This window comes from Aquarana catesbeiana, linkage group LG03 (genome assembly GCF_042186555.1).
Source record: "Aquarana catesbeiana isolate 2022-GZ linkage group LG03, ASM4218655v1, whole genome shotgun sequence".
NCBI lineage: Eukaryota > Metazoa > Chordata > Amphibia > Anura > Ranidae > Aquarana > Aquarana catesbeiana.
Window position 1 is genome coordinate 185,081,152 of NC_133326.1, and position 21,171 is coordinate 185,102,322.

Consider the following 21,171-nt stretch of genomic DNA (forward strand, 5'->3'; position numbering starts at 1 on the left):
TAGTTTTTTATATGTGACTGAGAAGAGGAGCTTAAGGGGGGATATGATCAACATGTACAAATAAGTGGTCCATATAGTGAACTTGGTGTTGAGTTATTCACTGTAAGGTCATCACAGAGGACAAGGGGCACTCTTTACGTCTAGAGCAAAAAAGATTTCATCTCCAAATACGGAAAGGTTTCTTCACAGTAATGCCACGTACACACGATCGCACATTCCGACAACAAAATCCATGTTTTTTTTCCTTCGGATGTTGGCTCAAACTTGTCTTGCATACACACGGTCACACAAATCTTGTCGGAAATTCCGATCGTCAAGAACGCGGTTGACGTACAATACGTAGCCGAGAAAAAATTAAGTTCAATAGCCAGTGCGGCTCTTCTGCTTGATTCCAAGCATGCGTGGAATTTTTTGCGTCGGAATTGTGTAAACACGATCGGAATTTCCGACAACGGATTTTGTTGTCGGAAAATTTGAGATCCAGATCTCAAATTTTGTTTGTCGTAGATTCCGACGAAAAATGTCCGATGGAGCCTACACACGGTCGGAATTTCTGACAACAAGCTCCCATCGAACATTAACCGTCGGAAAATCCGACCGTGTGTACGCGGCATAAGAGCTGTGTAAATGTGGAATAGACTCCCTCCAGAGGTGGTTCTGACAAGCTCAGGAAACTGCTTTAAAAAGGCCTGGATTCTTTCCTAAATGTACATAATATAACTGGATACTAACATTTATAGGTAAAATTTTATCCAGGGAAAATCTGATTGCCTCTTGGGGGATCAGGAAGGAATTTTTTCCTCTGCTGTAGCAAATTGGAGCATGTTTTGCTGGGGTTTTTCACCTTCCTCTGGATCAACTGTAAGTGAAGGATTGTGTATATGGGATTGTATTTTTATTTTTTTGGTGGAACTTGTGTCTTTTTGCAACCTGACTAACTATGCAACTATGATTTACTCAGTATCTTCACAGAGATTTAGCGTCATCCTTTTTCTTTGAGATTTATTTGCATTATATGTGGTGATAACAACATATATGGTATATTATAGTTCACAATAGTGTAAATTAAAGTCCAATCAGTAAATGCAATCACCATTGTGATACTGTGATCCAAATAATACAAGTGCTTGGCGTGTTCCACCGCCATACAAACTGGCCACTCACCTCAAAGCCATGACCCCCTCCATTACCAGAAGGTCAAATTAAGCTGTGTTCCCCTCAGGGATAATAGCTCTGACAGACTCTTGGCAGATCCTCACTCCTCTTTACCTAAAGGAAGGGTACACAGGTCCTCAGGCACTCAGGAACACCCAATGTATATAGGAATAAAAGGGAAGCACACAAGATCGTATGCTCTCTTTTTAAAAGGTTTAGTAAATAAAAGAAGAATATTGCACTTACAAAATAGAGCATTGCCGCCAGTGCTAGCTCAAATGCACGTATCAAACACATATGCCGACCCTGGGCTGAATGGTAAGATGGCCGTGAGATGAGGTGACACCCAAGGCTCTTAACTAAATACTAACTAAAAACGAAATTAGGAGCCTTGGATTTCATCTCGTGGACATCTTACCCCTGAGCCGAGGGTCGGCATATGTGTTTGATACATGCATTTGAGCTAGCACTTGCTGCAGTGCTCTATTTATAAGTGCAATATTTTTCTTTTTTAGAAGGGTGGCAACAATAACTTTCTGTACTACATCTATGAAGGAGCAGCTTTGTCATCTTAGAACAGGAAGTGTGTTAAGAGACTGCAGAACATCTCCCCTTCTACGCATCACTATAAGATAAGGAAGTGTTCTGTAGTTCATAGAGAGAACTGGGAACTTATAATAGTCAGCAGAGTCTATGGTTATGAGCCATTATGATGGGTTCCCACACTTACTTTATGTTGGAACATACAGAGGTAAGCAGAAATACACAAAATTATAAAAACAGAAAATTAGGAGCTCATAGGATTTCTGGGAAGATCAACAGGTTTTTCTAGTGGGATATAGCTACTAAAAGCAACACAGAAACTTTTCTTCAGACATTTCTTTCCTGTAGCTGTACATGGACCCAGGTGTTTATAATAAACGTATCAAATGTTCAGTTGTGTTGCATGTTTGGTTATTAACATACCTAATGCAGTCTGCTACGTTCAGGACAGTAATGTTTTTCAATGATGAAATTGCCTTTAAGCTGATATCTGTAATTTTCTGGCAGTCAGCCAAATAAATGTGGTTCAGACTGGGGCAAGATCTGCTTATTGCTTTGATGCTAGCATCAGTGATCCGATTATTACCTGAAAAGAAAGGAGAATCATACATGTTAAAGGGTCAGTCCACCTGATATACAGTAAATGGCTGTGGTACATGAGGACAGTTTCTTTCCTCTCTCAAAGACTGTTTTGGTAAGATCAATTCTTGGGTCTGCACACCTGCTGTGGGGGTTCCCACACTTCTTGCTGGATTTTTTTGCATTTATAATATGGAGCAGTGGTCTCCAAGCTGCGACCCTTTGCTTGCCCCTATCCGGCACTTGGTGCACTATTGCTTCCACTGCTAAGAGGTCAATTCCTCACCCTGGACACCAAAAGTGGGACATAATTCTTGCTACTGATACCAATCATGGGGCACTATTCCTCCAACTAATACCAATGATAGGGCACTGTTCTTCCAACCAATACCAATGATGGGGCCCCATTCCTCTGACTAATACTATTGATAGGGCACTATTCCTCGAACTAATACCAATGATAGAGCACTATACCTCCAACTAATACCAATGACGGGACACTATTACTCCTATTGAACACAAGTGCTATGTAATCGTTTTACTCCCATTGATGACCAAGCTTGAAGCAATTGTTTACTTCCACTGATGCCAGGACCTTTTCTACTCCCACTGGCCACAATCCGACCCTCTAACATCTGAAGAACAGTAAACTGGTTCTGTGTTTAGAATGTTTGGAGATCCCTGGGCCAGAACACACAAAACAATATGGACAGGAGAAGAAACTATGGTGAGGGATCTAACTGTTAAGTATCCAAGGTTTAGATGCATAACCCAGTCTTTAAGGTCCACCTATTGCTTAAATATCACCTTATGTAATTTGTTATATTATAATATATATACAGATGCATCTCATAAAATTAGAATATCATCAAAAAGTTAATTTTAGTTCAGTAATTTAATTCAAAAAGTGAAACTCATATATTATATAGATTCATTACACACAGAGTGATATATTTTAAGCATTTATTTTTTTAATTTTGATGATTATGGCTTACAGCTAGTGAAAACTCAAAATTCAGTATCTCAGAAAATAAGAATATTACATAAGACCATAAGGTGAGGTGATCAGCCTGTGGCACTGCTGAGGTCTCATGTAAGCCCAAGTTGCTTTGGTAGCGTCCTTCAGCTCATATGCATTGTTTGGTCTGGTGTCTCGCATCTTCCACTTGACAATACCTCACAAATTCTCTATGGGGTTTAGGTCAAGCGAGCTTGCTGGCCAATCAAGCACAGCGATACCATGATCATTAAACCAGATATTGTTACTTCTGGCAGTGTGGGCAGGTGCCAAGTCCTGCTGGGAAATTAAACCAGCATCTCTATAAAGCTGATCAGCAGGGGAAGCATGAAGTACTCTCTCTAGAATTTCCTGATAGAGTGTTGCGCTGACTTTGGACTTGATAAAACACAGTGGACCATCACCAGCAGATGACATGGCTCCCCGAATCATACAGAATTTTGGGTTTTCACTAGCTGTAAGCCATAATCATCAAAATTAAAAGAAAAAAATGTTTGAAATATATCACTCTGTGTGTAATGAATCTATATATATATCTATCTATATATATATATATGTGTTATATTGTTATATTATATATTATGTTATGTGTGTACCCTTTAAAAAAAAAAAAAACATAGACTACAAAGAATTGAAACTGATTTTTCAGTGTAGTATCTGACCTTCAATTCTGATTTTCACAAGCTTCTTTCCATGTGTAAGGACTTTGAAGGCAGCATCAGAGAGATGAGGGGATCCCAGCAGAGACACAGAGGCAATGTTATGGCACTTCTCCAGCAAAGTCTATGACAGGCCATGCAAGAAAGTGAATTAGAAAAGGTTAATTCAATAGCTCCTATATATGCAGACTTTCCTGTTATACAATTTAATGAGCAGTACACGGCATGCAACTTCCATCTAAACAAGCTATTTTCCCAAGTACAACCTGTGTTTTTAACCATATATTTATATAGTCTGGTAAAGTTTATTTTCACTATGCACGGATATGACCTCGCTGCTGTCAGTTTCCATAAAAAAACTTTGTTTTATTCCAGCGTAATGGAAATAAACAACTGAGCCCGAGAATGGTTATTTATTAAAAGTGTAAGTGGTGCATGCAGTCTCTGATTGATGCAGAACAGAAAACATCTCTCCTTCTATCAACTACTAGAATATTGTCTACTATGAGTGATCTAAGGTTGTGTGCATTAGTAGAAGTCAGCAATTGCAGCCTTGGTGTTTTTTTCCTTAACCAGAAACTGAACAAGTCACCATGGTTCAGCCTGGTGTTCTTTTCTTTAGTAGACCCTATGGCTATTACACTATACTGTATACACAATGATTTTATACTAAAGTAGCTTAATCAAATGTGCCCCATGAAATTAAGGACACAATAACAAACCAACACTCTTTAGGGTCCTTTCACACGGGACGGATCCGTGATGATCCGCCCCGTGAACATCCGCTTGCTCAGCGGGGATCGCTCCGTGGATCCCCCCTGAGCAGGCAGATGACAGGTCCATCGCTGCACACTGTGCAGCGACGGACCTGTCAGAATGCCGCTCTCCCCTATGGGGGATCGGATGATGACGGACCGTAGAGTCCGTCGTCACCCGATCCGATCCGAAAATGGATGGAAAAGTAGATTTTCCTCCGTTACACTTTTTCGGATCGGAGTGGGTCGGATGTCAGCAGACATGTCACCGCTGACATCCAACGCTCCATAGAGGTCTATGGAGTGTCCGTTCAGGTCTGCCTAAAAAACTGACAGGTGGACCTGAATGGATCGTTCATGTGAAGGAGGCCTTAGTCTTGAGATGTGAACTTGAATATTAAACCTGTTTTATCCAATACAGCACCTAACAATATATAATGCCGCGTACACACAATCGGAATTTCGGCCCGCAAAAGACTGATGAGAGTTTTTCGTCGGAAAATGCGACCGTGTGTATGCTCCATCGGTCTTTTGCTGGCAGAATTCCAGCCAGAAAAAGATTGGGAGCATGCTCTCAATTTTTCGGTCGGGAAAAGTTCCTATCCGAAAATGCGATTGTCTGTGGCAACTCCGACGCGCAAAATCCCTACACATGGTCGGAACAATTCGTCGCATTGAACTTCATTTTCTTGGCTCGTCGTAGTGTTGTATGTCACCTCGTTCTTGACAGTCGTAATTTCAGCGAACTTTTGCGTGCCCGTGTGTATGCAAGGCAAACTTGAGCGGAATCCCGTCGGAAAAGCCGTCATATCTTTTTCCAACAAGAAATCCGCTTGTGTGTGTGTGGCATAAGAAGGGTGGTTACTAAAAGTCTTTCCATAAGAGGTTTCTGAATATATTCTGATTTGCAGGTGAGATTCAACTGAAAATGTCTTTAGGTCTGGCTACAGGAATAAACAGTCCCTCAAGCAATTTTGACTAAAAAGAAAATGAAACTCAACTCAAGACACCTTTTAAGGGAAACAACACTATTTGGGCAAACAGCGAAAATTAAAAACATTAGCAATTAATTTACATTTACAGTGTAAGAGCCCTTACATTTGGCTAAAAAGAAATAATATAGGTGTAATATGTACGGGTGAAATATGATTAATAAATTTAGCATCTTGCAGTATTACAAGGACCTACAGTATCTATTCTGTAGACGCTTTCATTAGGCTCTGCTTCAGAACAAATTTAATAGGCCATTAAACAAGTTGTATTAACATCAGTTTGGACTCTGCAATAAAGTTATCAGAATTACATAGTTACATAGTAGGTGAGGTTGAAAAAAGACACAAGTCCATCAAGTCTAACCTATGTGTGCGATTTTATGTCAGTATTACATTGTATATCCCTGTATGTTGCTGTCGTTTAGGTGCTTATCTAATAGTTTTTTTTAACTATTGATGCTCCCCGCTGATACCACCATCTGTGGAAGGAAATTCCACATCCTTGCCGCTCTTACAGTAAAGAACCCTCTACGTAGTTTAAGGTTAAACCTCTTTTCTTCTAATTGTGGCCACATGTCTTGTTAAACTCTCTTCCACGAAAAAGTTTTATCCCTATTGTGGGGTCACCAGTTCGGTATTTGTAAATTGAAATCATATCCCCTCTCAAGCGTCTCTTCTCCAGAGAGAATAAGTTCAGTGCTTGCAACCTTTCTTCATAACATTCTCCAGACCCTTTATTAGATTTGTTGCCTTTCTTTGTACTCGCTCCATTCCCAGTACATCCTTCCTTGAGGACTGGTGCCCAGAACTGGACAGCATACTCTAGGTGCGGCCAGACCAGAGTCTTGTAGAGCGGGAGAATTATTGTTTTATCTCTGGAGTTGATTGCAATATATGTAGAAGACTGCAACAAAGCTAAAGCCTTGCTAAAAATTAGAGTTTGTTTGACATTATCAGATCAGTTGTTGGGAAGCTGAAGCATGGAGACAATAGAGAATGTTGGCACTGAGAGCAAAAGCCTTGGACCACTGTGTACGGTTTCTATAGATGCAGTAGAAGTTATTCAATAAATAATTCCAGATATTCTTCCCCCAGCAAAAAGTCCAGGATGAATGCAGTCTTTTGAAGCTCATAATCATTCTACTGTGCATTTAGACTTTCTCATAAGAGATTTGCAAGCTCTGCACAAAATCTATTGCCTCGCATAAGAGCTTCTGCCAGAAAACATGCAATAATTCATCTCTTGCCTGTTCTGCTCCCTTCATACCATTTCTGTTCATTCAGACTGTAAAAGTTAGACGCTTAACAAGAATGGAATTGTTTTCAGTATGCAGTGATTATAGTGTATATCTTTTGTTTTTAAGGGTTTTTATTTATTTAAAGCGGAACTTCAGACATTTTTTCATCTTTCCATCCATTAAATCCTCTGCCCTTGTTGTTTTAACTTTGGATAGTAAAACATTTTTTTCTGCCAGTAAATACCTTATACAGCCCACGTCCTGTTTCTTGTCTGGTAAAAAGCCTAGGCTTATGACATCATGCACAGCTCTCTCTCTCCCTCTCGTGAGAGTTTGCCAGGAAGGGAGGGGGGATGATTTATAAGAGGGCCAATGAGAGCTGCAGAGCTGGAGGTGTGTCTGTGTGTCTGTGTAAATCCAGGAAGTGAACAGGCAGCAGCTTCAGGTGCCCACAGTTAAAATGGTTGCAGCCAGACTCAATGGAGGGAGATTTCTGCAGCATATTTGGCAAGTACAGAATCACAGTATATATAAAATAATATGCAAAGTGGTTGGGGGAAGCTTCAGAATGGCAAAGATGTTTTTATTACAAATTATGTGAACAGACTGCAGTTCCTCTTTAACACACTGGTTTTACACATGCTAATTCAAATTGTTAAGAGGCAGACTAACTGACTCTAGGTTTCCATATTGTACATATGCAACTATAATGGTCGGTCCCAAAGTTCAGTGCTGGGACCTTTACTTTTTCGTATTCAAATATTTTATTAAATTGAGTATCACAATATCCATCACATGAAACATAACAGCCAATATAAATAGGGAATGCTTCCACGCAGGGAGTGGTACATTAAGAAGTGGCATTAACATGTCTAATGATGGCCTTTAGCAACCCAATAGTTAAAGTAGAGGTTGAAAAAGATAAAGTGCTGACATTTGGGTGACCCACCCCATCCATGGCCCTGGGGAAAACTAGGACCAAGCAAAGTCAGGGAAATATCCAGCAATGTACTGATAAATAAGAGAAAAAGGTAGAGAAGTAGTGGGGTAAGGGGGGGTGTTAAAGGAGAAGGATGATTCCGGGGATTGAACTGGCCATGGTTCCAAGAGTCAAACGACTAGTATAACAGGGCAGCTAAGGCTCCATAAGGGAGGCATCAAATTAGAGGGCAAAAATCAACTCAAGGTTGCCAAATTTTGGAGTATCGTCTCACCTTGTCCTGGAGTGTTGCCTCTATCTTGGCATGTATCATTGCCTGGGTGACTCTATTTTTTGTAGCGACCACACTAAGTGCCAGCGTCTTCCAGGCTTTGACTAGGGATGCACTAATACCACTTTTTAGCAACAAGTATGAGTACCAATACTTTGTTATGTACTCGCCAATACCAATTACTGATACCTATTTCCGACATTTAGGGAGATCAAGATGGGGAGGAGCAGAGAGAGGGTCTCCATCATCTATCCGTGTGCTGTGTAATATTACCATCTGGATGAGACCAAGTGATGAAGAAACACAGCACTCCCAATACTCAGCACTGTTGGCCCCACAGCTACAAGGTCCATGCTGTCATTCTACATTCTCCTCCTCCTCCAGTCCCATTGCCTCCATCTTATGTTTCCCTCCTCCTGCAGTCCATACAACATGTTTGAGTGCAGGAGTATGTTACATAAAATATAGGGTATTGGGTGTGAGTGTAGGGAAAGAGAGACAAAGGGGTGAGAGAGAGAGAGAAAGAGAGGGGGGGAAAGAATGTGGGGGGGGGGGCAAAGACAGAGAAAAAGAGGCAAAAGAAAGAGAGAGGGAGAGAAATAGAGGTTCTATATGGCACTACAAATCATGGTATGGTATCCCATTCCTCAGCTCACACAGCACAAGTAGATGTCCACCAAAGGGGTCACTACAGCCTGTCAGCCTCCCCCCCCATACAAATGTGTATATATTTGGGCAGTACAGGTTTAACAATGGGGTCCTGGTTATAGTACAGCTATATCCTAGTCCACACTTACAGGGCAGCACAGGGTTAAACCACGTGGTTCTGTCTAGCCTAACAGATGGGCTGTATAGCACATAGGCAATACAGGCTTAAACTGATTAGTCAATCAGGGGGTTTCTTTCTCTTGCAGGCAGCACAGGGGGTTAACACTGGGATCCTAATTAGTCAATGAGCTGTGTCTCCTCTCCCTGCAGGCAGCACGGGGTTAACACTGGGATCCTAATTATTACTCAGCCAGCTCTCAGGGCAGCACAGGGTTAAAAGTTGAGTTTTTAATTAACCAGTCAGCAGCAGGCTCCTCTCTCAGCAGGCAACACAGGGAGTAATGACATCTCCTGTGTACAGACTTCAGGCTCTAGCTAAAAAGAGTTTAGCCTGTTTGCATACAAGCAGAGGCGATTGAGGGGGAGAAGAGCTCTGAACGCTGAGAGAGAAGGCATGGTCAGCCACACACCTACCTCCCAGGTCCCATCCCAGTCAAATCTTCACCTGTAGGGCTGAGCAGTAGAAAGGCTGAGGAAGGAAGAATTCCTGCATACCCACACTCTCCTGCAGTGGTACATCCAGGCTGTTTCTCTCTCCATGCATGGCAGACTCCACAAGTTCGGCTCCTCCACAGACACTGATGGCTAGCGGCAGCTGCCCCTGGTTTGCGATGTTCGAGAGTTCTGGTCCGAACCCCGCTGACAGATGAATGAGTCATCAGTTGTAAAGGACACGGCGGCCCCGCTCCTTAACAACTGATAATTGCTGCATTCTTTGTACATTTCAGTTGAGCCAAAAGGTATCGGTTTTAAATATCGGTGCATTTTCACAAGTACCGATACTTGTGTAAATGCCTAGTATCTGCACCAATACCAGTATTAGTGCAACCCTAGCTTTGACTACAGTCGTGTTGAAGAAGAGGGGGCTTTTACTTTTTAACATATTTATAAATTATATATAAAGTTTGGAATTAATAGTACCAATTCAGTGTTTGCAGATGACACCAAGCAATGTAGTGGAATAAAGTCTTTACAAGATGACGTAACTCGGAAGCCAACCTCATTGCACCATTTAATTGGGCAACTATGTGACAATGATGTTTAATATTGATAAAAGTAAAGTTATAGGCTTGGGGACTAAAAAAATGAAGGCATCATACAATTCTAGTCGGACAACAACTGGGGGGCTTAATAGTGGAGAAGGGCCTACATTTTCTGGCAGATCACAGGGCAATCAAACTGATAAAAGGCATGGAGGAACTCAGCTATAAGTAAAGCCTAACTGAGCTGAATTTATTCTCTTTTGGGAAGGGGTGATTAAGGGGGGATATGATCACCATGAATGAATACATAGGTGGTCCATACAGTGAACTTGGTGTAGAAATATTAATTTTCCAGTCATTACAGAGGACAAAGGGGCATTCTTTGCATCTGGAGGAAAAAAGATTTAACCTCCACATATGGAAAGGCGTCTTTACATTAAGAGCTATGAAAATGTGGAATAGACACCTTAAAAAACGAGTTCTGGCCAGCTCAGTAGATTGTTTTATAAAAGAGCTGGATGCATTCCCGAATGCACAAAATATAACTGTATATTAATAATTAAAGGTAAGAACACCAGAGGTTGCTGATCCAGGGAATAGGGAATATCTGATTGCTTCCAAGGGGATAAGGAAGGATCCCCCCCCCCCCCCCCCCCATTGGAGCTAATTGGACCATGCTTCATAGGGTTTTTTGCCTTCCTTTGGATCAAATGTAGGTATAGGATTGGGTCTATGGAGGTTTTCTATTTATTTATTTTTTCTATTGGTTGAACTAGATGGACTTGTTTCATTTTTGCAACCTGACCTACTATGTAACTGTCGGCAGAGAAGGCCTATATCAGACCATCTCTGCTATAGATAAGTAAGTGTACAAGGCTCCACTAATTTTCCTATAATCTATCTGGGTGAGAAGGATAATCATGATATGAGCAGTTTCTATCACCTGTGACACCCATATCTGTCAAATTTGGCTATCACTGTGAACAAATCTGTTGAAGATGAACCTGCAAAAAGATGTCAGCTTGAACCAAAGGAGTACAGGCAGCTTTACAACTAATCACAATTTACATTCTAATATTTACGTGTTCGGATTTTTTGTATAAATTCCCCCATGTCTATTAATAAATTGGGAGAAGAAAACACCACTGCTCCAGGCAGATCCACCGAGACAAATACTTCTCCTCTAGAGACAGAGAGCCCCAGGTGCTGGCTAATGCATGTACAAATGAAGATAAGCAGAAAAACTGTGTACAGCCGCACTCCGAAGAAAGTTTCTTGTCCCTTTTATTGAAAACTTGGGATCCCATAGTACAAACCACAGCAAAGCAATACAGGAAAATCTGACACGTTTCACACTATAATAAGTACTTAGTGAGTAAGCACTTATTATAGTGTGAAACGCGTCAGTTTTTCCTGCATCGCTTTGCTGTGGTTTGTACTATGTGATCCCAAGTTTTCAATAAAAGGCACAAGAAACTTTCTTTGGAGTGCGGCTGTACACAGTTTTTACGCTCATCTTCATTTCTATTAATAAATTACTAATAAAATCTAAAAAAAAAAAACAGTTTTTTTGACAAAAACTGCCTTCTGTCTTTATTTATTTTTGACACTTTTTTGGTGAATGAGTAGGGGTAAAATGTACCCCTACCCATTCACATACAGGGGCTTTCAGATTCCGATAAGCCCCCTGTCCGAAGACCCCCACAACCACCACCCAGGGTTGTGGGGAAAAGGCCCTTGTCCCCATCAACATGGGCACAAGGTGCTTTGGGGTGGGGAGGCCCCAAAGAAACCTCCCATGTTGAGGGCATGTGGCCTGGTAGAGTTCAGGAGGGGGGGCGCTCACTCCCCCCCTCCTTCCTGACCTGCCGGACTGCATACTCGTATAAGAGTCGTATAAGAGTCTGGTATGGATTTTGAGGGGGGACCCCACTGTGTTTTTTTTTTTTTTTTTTTTTGGCATGGGGTTTCCTTTAAAATCCATACAGGACCCAAACAGCCTGGTATATTTTTGGGGGGGACGGACCCCCACTACCTTTTTGTATTGCCGGAAATTTAGATTGAATTTTTTTTTCTTTATAAATGTCAGTTTTGCTGCAGCAAGTTCTATACATGGTACAGATGTGTGACTCTACCAGCAGACTCCCCGCCACTATATTTAAAAGGATTTGTTTCATTCTTATTGTTTCACTTTAAGCATCATTAAAATCCACTGCTCCTGAAAAAATTATCTTTTTTAAAACATTTTTTTGCATTGATACATGTCCCCCAGTGCAGTACCCAGGCCCCCATACCCTTTTTTGACCAATAACTTTTGTTTAAGCCTTCAAAATGGGCACTACTGAGTTTACAAGTTCAGGTTCTATAGACTTTAATAGGGTTTGCGGATCGAGTCCGAACTTTTGCGATGTTTGAGAGTTCTGGTGCAAACCAAACCGGGAGATGTTCAGCCCAACTCTAGTTAAGAGTAACCTGAGATCAAATATCAGTTTTCAAGCTAGTTGTCAGGGGATGTTATACACAACATCCAATGCAGGTGATCAGATCGCTGGGCTGCACCAAGGAATCAGGGACAAACGAGTAAATAAAGAAAGTATGTTTATTATAATGATAACGATACACGTGAAAACAAGACAGCAAACCAAAAACAAGAAAATGGTGAAAACACAGCAAACCCCCAAACCAACCTAACTATCTATCTAACTAATATAATACACAAGCAAGGAAACCAACATGCAAAATATAAGGCATGGGCCAAAGCGACAAGGGAACAGAAACCAGGAATAATGAAGCAGACCAAGGAGCAGGTAACAGGGAACAGGAAACAGGGTTCAAGGACAGGATACACAAACGGGGTTCAGGAACAAACAGGAACAGGCTGGAACAAGAGCAGGTACTGGCAGGGACAAGGGCTAGCAGAGGAATACTGAAGCACTGGAGGTTAGTTCAGGGCGGGTTTATATAGTCCAGCAAAACCATGACAGGTGTGCTTGATGGCAAGTCTGCAGACCAGGCAGGGAGACCCCCGCTGGTGGCCACTGGAATTACACCCTTTTGGTGCTGAATGTAATAGTGCCACCAGCAGGAGAAACCGGAGATGACACCGTTCCTGACAGTTCCCCCTCCTAAAGGAGTGGCCTCCGGACACTCCATTCAGCCCTGGGTACGGCAGTCCGAGTGGGTGCAGAAACACCTTAAAATGTTTCCCTACAGAGTCTGCGGACTTCTTCGCACTTCCAAGGTCAGAGTCTTTTAGTTCAATGGGGGACGTGCCATCAGAGTCTGAAAATAGGACACGTACCCCACCACCCGGGTCAGGAAGTTTGGATCTGGAGATGAAAATTAGCAGGGTAACGGGAAAGAAACCATCGGAGGCAGACCACACAGGAGCTTTACATTCAAGCCAGGCGACAGACAGGATTGACCCAGCGGCAAGATGGCCATCAGTCAGGAACAGTTTTAGCAGGCACCATGTCATCAGGCTGAGCAGAAAGCAGAGGTACATCACGCTGGGCAGTAGCACATCCGCATCGAGCTGGGCAGTAGCACATCCGCATCGAGCTGGGCAGCAGGCAAAAGCACATCGAGCTGGGCAGCAGGCAAAAGCACATCGAGCTGGGCAGCAGGCAAAAGCACATCGAGCTGGGCAGCAGGCAAAAGCACATCGAGCTGGGCAGCAGGCAAAAGCACATCGAGCTGGGCAGCAGGCAAAAGCACATCGAGCTGGGCAGCAGGCAAAAGCACATCGAGCTGGGCAGCAGGCAAAAGCACATCGAGCTGGGCAGCAGGCAAAAGCACATCGAGCTGGGCAGCAGGCATGGGCACCTCAAGCTGGGCAGCGGACTCATCAAGCTGGAGAGCAGGCACTGGTACTTCCGGCTGGAACACTGGCACCTCAGACTGGAACACTGGCACCGAGACATCAGGCCAGGCGGCAGGTACTGGAACTTCAGACTGGGCAGTAGGCCCATCAGGCAGAACAGCAGGTGCTGGCACAACAAGCTGAACAGAAGGCACATCGGACTGGATAGCAGGTACTGGAACTTCAAACCGGGCAGCCGGTACTGGAACTTTAGACTGGGCAGCAAGCACAGACACTGGCACATCAGGCAGAACAGCAGGTGCTGGAACAACAGGCAGAACAGCAGGTGAATCGGACTGGATAGTCAGTACTGGAACTTCAGACTGGGCCGTGGGCACAGGCGCTGGCACGTCAGGCAGAACAGCAGGTACTGGCACAACAGGCAGAACAGCAGGTACATCGGACTGGATAGCAGGTACTGGAACTGCAGACTGGACAGTGGGCACAGGTGCTGGCACATCAGGCAGAACAGCAGGTACATCAGACTGGATAGCAGGTACTGGAACTGCAAACCGGGCAGCTGGTACTGGAACTTCAGACTGGGCCGTGGGCACAGGCGCTGGCACATCAGGCAGAACAGCAGGTACTGGAACTTCAAACCGGGCAGCTGGTACTGGAACTTCAGACTGGACAGTGGGCACAGGTGCTGGCACATCAGGCAGAACAGCAGGTACATCGGACTGGATAGCAGGTACTGGAAATGCAAACCGGGCAGCTGGTATTGGAACTTCAGACTGGACAATGGGCACAGGCGCTGGCACATCAGGCAGAACAGCAGGTACTGGCACAATAGGCAGAACAGCAGGTACATCGGAATGGATAGCAGGTACTGGAACTTCAAACCGGGCAGCTGGTACTGGAACTTCAGACTGGACAGTGGGCACAGGTGCTGGCACATCAGGCAGAACAGCAGGTACTGGCACAACAGGCTGAACAGCAGGTACAGCGGACTGGATAGCAGGTACTGGAACTCCAAACCGGACAGCTGGTACTGGAACTTCAGACTGGACAGTGGGCACAGGTGCTGGCACATCAGGCAGAACAGCAGGTACTGGCACAATAGTCTGAACAGCAGGTGCATCGGATTGGATAGCAGGTACTGGAACTTCAAACCGGGCAGCTGGTACTGGAACTTCAGATTGGACAGTGGGCACAGGTGCTGGCACAGCAGGCTGAACAGCAGGTACTGGCACAACAGGCTGAACAGCAGGTACATCGGACTGGATAGCAGGTACTGGAACTTCAAACTGGGCAGCTGGTACTGGAACTTCAGACTGGACAGTGGGCACAGGTGCTGGCACATCAGGCAGAACAGCAGGTACTGGCACAACAGGCTGAACAGCAGGTACAGCGGACTGGATAGCAGGTACTGGAACTCCAAACCGGACAGCTGGTACTGGAACTTCAGACTGGACAGTGGGCACAGGTGCTGGCACATCAGGCAGAACAGCAGGTACTGGCACAACAGTCTGAACAGCAGGTGCATCGGATTGGATAGCAGGTACTGGAACTTCAAACCGGGCAGCTGGTACTGGAACTTCAGACTGGACAGTGGGCACAGGTGCTGGCACAGCAGGCTGAACAGCAGGTACTGGCACAACAGGCTGAACAGCCGGTACATCGGACTGGATAGCAGGTACTGGAACTCCAAACCGGGCAGCTGGTACTGGAACTGCAGACTGGACAGTGGGCACAGGTGCTGGCACATCAGGCAGAACAGCAGGTACATCGGACCGGATAGCAGGTACTGGAACTGCAAACCGGGCAGCTGGTACTGGAACTTCAGACTGGACAATGGGCACAGGTGCTGGCACATCAGGCAGAACAGCAGGTACTGGCACAACAGGCTGAACAGCAGGTACTGGAACTTCAAACCGGGCAGCTGGTACTGGAACTTCAGACTGGACAGTGGGCACAGGTGCTGGCACATCAGGCAGAACAGCAGGTACTGGCACAGCAGGCTGAACAGCAGGTACATCAGACTGGATAGCAGGTACTGGAACTTCAAACTGGGCAGCTGGTACTGGAACTTCAGACTGGACGGTGGGCACAGGTGCTGGCACATCAGGCAGAACAGCAGGTACTGGCACAACAGGCTGAACAGCAGGTACAGCGGACTGGATAGCAGGTACTGGAACTCCAAACTGGACAGCTGGTACTGGAACTTCAGACTGGACAGTGGGCACAGGTGCTGGCACATCAGGCAGAACAGCAGGTACTGGCACAACAGTCTGAACAGCAGGTGCATCGGATTGGATAGCAGGTACTGGAACTTCAAACCGGGCAGCTGGTACTGGAACTTCAGATTGGACAGTGGGCACAGGTGCTGGCACATCAGGCTGGAACAGATCAGCTGGTGGGGAGGCAGGATTGGATACTGGCATGATGGTATGGGTTGGAAAAAACTTCCGCTTCTTTTTGCTTTTAGCCACTAGGGATCTATAAGTGGGTACAGGGCTGTAGGTAGGGAATGCAGCTGGTAGAAGCGAAGAGTGAAAGGATGGCAAGACAGAGGGAGTAGGTTTTGAAGGGAGATTTAGTGGAGCTGATGGAGGCAGTTGAGAAGCATCAGGGGAGTTAAAGGCAGGGTAGGTGCAACAGGAGGAAACAGGGTACTGGTATTTCATTGGTAGAGAAGTATATTTGGAGCTAACAGAAGCTGAATGCAACAGACTTGACCAGGCCTGTATTAATGATTGCACTGCATCAGGTTTGCACTTGGCTTGTCTGACCAGAGACTGCACTGATTCAATGCATTTTGCAAGCACCTGCTGAGGACAAACTGAATATTGTTCAAAAAAAAATGCTGAGTCATCCTCCAACAGCCAAACTAAAGATTCTACCTGAGCTGCACTAAAAGGGGGTGTATAGTCATCACCTCCCTCAGCAACATCAGACAGGGCCAACTCAGTACAGATCTTAATTAATGGTTGCACATCTCCAAACAAAAAACTGCCTTGCTCAATAAAAACATGAGCTAGGCGGATGCATTCTAACAATTGTTCCCTAGTGTATTCAGCCAATGTCTGATAACAAAAGTCTCTGTCATCAGTTGCCAGGAGCGATAAATACAAAATACTTTCAAAATCCATCTTTCAACAATAGCTGGGACTCAGGCCCCAATTCCCAGGTGCAACCGATCTGATTGTATGGCTTCAGTATTCTGTCAGGGGATGTTATACACAACATCCAATGCAGGTGATCAGATCGCTGGGCTGCACCAAGGAATCAGGGACAAACGAGTAAATAAAGAAAGTATGTTTATTATAATGATAACGATACACGTGAAAACAAGACAGCAAACCAAAAACAAGAAAATGGTGAAAACACAGCAAACCCCCAAACCAACCTAACTATCTATCTAACTAATATAATACACAAGCAAGGAAACCAACATGCAAAATATAAGGCATGGGCCAAAGCGACAAGGGAACAGAAACCAGGAATAATGAAGCAGACCAAGGAGCAGGTAACAGGGAACAGGAAACAGGGTTCAAGGACAGGATACACAAACGGGGTTCAGGAACAAACAGGAACAGGCTGGAACAAGAGCAGGTACTGGCAGGGACAAGGGCTAGCAGAGGAATACTGAAGCACTGGAGGTTAGTTCAGGGCGGGTTTATATAGTCCAGCAAAACCATGACAGGTGTGCTTGATGGCAAGTCTGCAGACCAGGCAGGGAGACCCCCGCTGGTGGCCACTGGAATTACACCCTTTTGGTGCTGAATGTAATAGTGCCACCAGCAGGAGAAACCGGAGATGACACCGTTCCTGACACTAGTACATGTAAGGCAAACATATTTCTAAACTGGTAATAGTTCACATGACTGTTTTTTGGTTTATATAGTAAACAAAGACAAGTTTTTCAAACTATTACCAGTTTAGAAATCTGCTCACTTTTGAACATCATATGCGCAAGTAGAACGATTAGAGAACTGAATAAGTCAGTGCTTTCTAATTTATGGGTGGATTTTTACAATAATAATCAAAGCATGTTGGGATTGGTTTTACTTTCTTATATTCTTTTTTTTATATTCAAATCATTAGCAACTGAATTATACACCTTCAGCTTTCCTAATAGATCTGAAAAAACAGAAAATTAAAAAAAATTGTATCTATGCAACACAAATCTACACACATACAAAACATATTGAAGCACTTCTGCCAGAATGTCTATTCTGATATATACTGTGGAACATATTTTATCCAGATGCAAATATTCTGTATTGGATTAGCACAGGTCCACTAGCTGACTTCATGACCTAGATCTTGGCCCCATCATAAATAGTCAACATCCAAATAAGACTGAAATAGTATCTCTATTTTTTCCTGTGTTGTGTGTCTGGAAGAGAGTCAACATTCAGAGCTTTCCAGACAGTGTTCATATGTGTACAATCTTCTGATTGACAGAAAGCCAATGGCATCCCTTCTAAACTGTCCCCAATTCTTATAAATAACTATATGCTCAACATACAAATCATCTGCTATACACTAAAATATGTTTCCCCTGTTGTTATTTCTTTCAGCAAAATGATGTGCATATTTAGCTTTACGTGTCTTTATCTTAAAGTTACTGTAGTTTTGATAAACCCCTAAAAGCTTTGGATTTTTTCCAGGTCGGTTATAAAAGAAAAAAAAGGTTTTATAAAACACCAGTTATAATTTATTTTCACCAGTCACATCATACAAGCAACAACTTTATCTTAAAATTACTGATAATCCTCTAAAAAGGTTTATAATTTGGTTTAAAAAAAGTTTTACATATACAAGTTATAATTTATTTTTACCGGTTTTGTATATAACTGTCATGTGTAATGTAACATTTAATGACTGTGCAAATAACCTGCTGTTTAAAATATCACTCTCAAATCTAAATAGAGTTAGACAGCATTAATACACTTTATATTGAAACATACGTTGACAATGTTTTTCAGCTTAACATACTATTTGTTTCTGCAGTCTGGACTTACTATGAGGCAGCTGTCTGTTAGAGTAAACATGTCATTGATTTTTAGGTGCTGAAGAGATCCACACCCAGCCGCTATGTATCTGAAACCATCAATAGAGATCTAAGAGACAAAAAATATATTATTATTACATACATCTGTTATTAAACTTTAAGACACCATCCATAGAATTAAACTGTGGGTTTAGCTGTACTTTCAAAGCAGAAATGCATGCTATGAGTAAGGCTGTAATAGCCGAAACATGTCAGCATTGATCCTGTGTATATGATGTAGGCAAAAAAAGGATATTACCAAGGAGTTATCGAGTTGCCGGTTTAAAGTTGCTGTAAAATCAGAAGGTTTTTTATCTTAATGCATTCTATGCATTAGGATAAAAAAAACCTTCTGTGTGTAGCAGCCCCCCTCAGCCCCCCTAATACTTATCTGAGCCCCATCTCTTTCCGCGATATCCATGAGTGTCTCGGCAATCCTAGACTCTCCCTCCTGATTGGCTGAGACACAACAGCGGCGCCATTGGCTCCCACTGCTGTCAAGTCAGTTAACCAATCTTGAGGGAGAGGGGGCGGGGCCAAGCCATGGCTTTGTGTCAGAATGGACACAGGAAGCTGTGACTCAGCTCGGGTGCCCCTATAGCAAGCTGCTTACTGTGGGGGCATGCAACAGGAAGGGGGGGGGGCAGGAGCACAGAAGAGGGACCCAAGAAGAGGAGGATCCGGCTGCTCTGTGCAAATCCACTGCACAGAGCAGGTATAATATAAGTGTATAAGTATAATATGTTTGTTATTTTAATAGAAAAAAAAAAAAAAACAAGACTTTACAATCACTTTTATTTCTGCTTTGGATGTTCAAACAGGGGAATGGGGATCCCCCAGCCTGAGCACCGAATCTCAGCAAGTATTTTTCACTTGTGCAGTTGAGCTTGGGTATCGTCTGATTGTTTTAGCTGCACTTTAGCTACACTTAGTAGCATCAAATTGACCCCTTCGTGATGAAGGTAAAACAAATCCTAATGCCTGAACACAGTTTTGCAACTTTGCAATGTGTTGGTAACACTGTACATTGCAACTACTTGGATTATCCAGGTAAATTATACCTTTTTTTAATTATAAATCAGACTTTTATTTGATAGTAAATGGTAATAGATATCTTCTGATTTTTTTCCAAGAGAAAACTGGTACAAAATAGTAAAAAAAAAAATGTTTAAATATAGCTGTAATTTTTTTACTATTACCATAAACTATCACCAAAGTACAACCCAAAACAAATTCTTTTACACAGCCAGTGCTAGTGGGGAGACCCGGAGAGGCAGAAAAACAGGGAGATCTAGCTGGAGAGGGTAAAACAAAGGTGTGTTGGCAGTATGCCCTCTTGACTTTTTTCTGCAACCACATATCAGACAAGCTAGATCGGGCCATGACCTGAATAGGTATTATAAATAATGCATAATGTTGGCAATCCCTTCACATTCTGTTCACCAATACAAGCACTTGGGAATAGAGTAATATAAGTCAGGACATCAGTCCACAGCTTTGGCAGCCAGGCAGTTCCACTATCACACCATATCCATCATTACTTCTGTCACATGACGTAGTTGCCAAGTAGGTCTTTTTTTATGTTCCCACTGGTGATGAGAATTGCTCCCCAGCAATATGTGGGAAGATGGTTTGACAAGGTGGTCAGTAACTGAAGCAGAAATGCCTATGTGAAAGTTAAGCATTTCTGCCACTCTAGGTCTGGAGAAATGATGTACTCCTACAATTAACTACACACAAGAATCCGGCCATATGTAGGATTCATTTGTTAGAAAGTTATTCATAACAGATCCTTGTCCTGTATGCTGTCTGGTAAACCACAAAAAAATCTTAGTAAAATTAATTTGAAATAAGTACATGTTACAATTGAAGTATTGCTCAATTTTCTTAATATATTTTGGACAGAATTTAGTTAAAATAAGGTTACATCATAATAAACGTGTTAGATTCCACACTTGCTCCATTTCTGTGATGTTTTAGAATTTTCTTTCTTAGCTGATTTACTTTTACATTTAAAGTGGATGTACAAATTTAACCAGATAATCTTTAGTTTGTTGAACCATTGTTTGTCAAAAGCAATTACCAAGCTAAGCAGGGCAATAACTTCTCCGCAGGATGTGGAAACCTTTCAAAAAGATCTGAACAACTTAATGGGGTGGGCAACTACATGGCAAATGAGGTTTAATGTAGAAAAATGTAAAATAATGCATTTGGGTGGCAAAAATATGAATGCAATCTATACACTGGGGGGAGAACCTCTGGGGGAATCTAGGATGGAAAAGGACCTGGGGGTCCTAGTGGATGATAGGCTCAGCAATGGCATGCAATGCCAAGCTGCTGCTAGCAAAG

General features: G+C 43.0%; 1 protein-coding gene across 1 annotated transcript in view; it reads right to left on the reverse strand.

The window, feature by feature from the left end:
- The window catches only part of FBXL13 (F-box and leucine rich repeat protein 13), a 276,722-nt gene that overhangs the window by 94,516 nt on the left and 161,035 nt on the right, over positions 1-21,171 (reverse strand). Inside the window, exons 13-15 of the mRNA XM_073619601.1 lie at positions 18,794-18,892; positions 3,958-4,078; positions 2,122-2,284 (exon numbers count right to left, since the gene is read on the reverse strand). Of these exons, the coding sequence (XP_073475702.1) occupies positions 2,122-2,284; positions 3,958-4,078; positions 18,794-18,892 (383 nt within the window). The remainder of the gene's footprint in view (positions 1-2,121; positions 2,285-3,957; positions 4,079-18,793; positions 18,893-21,171) is intronic.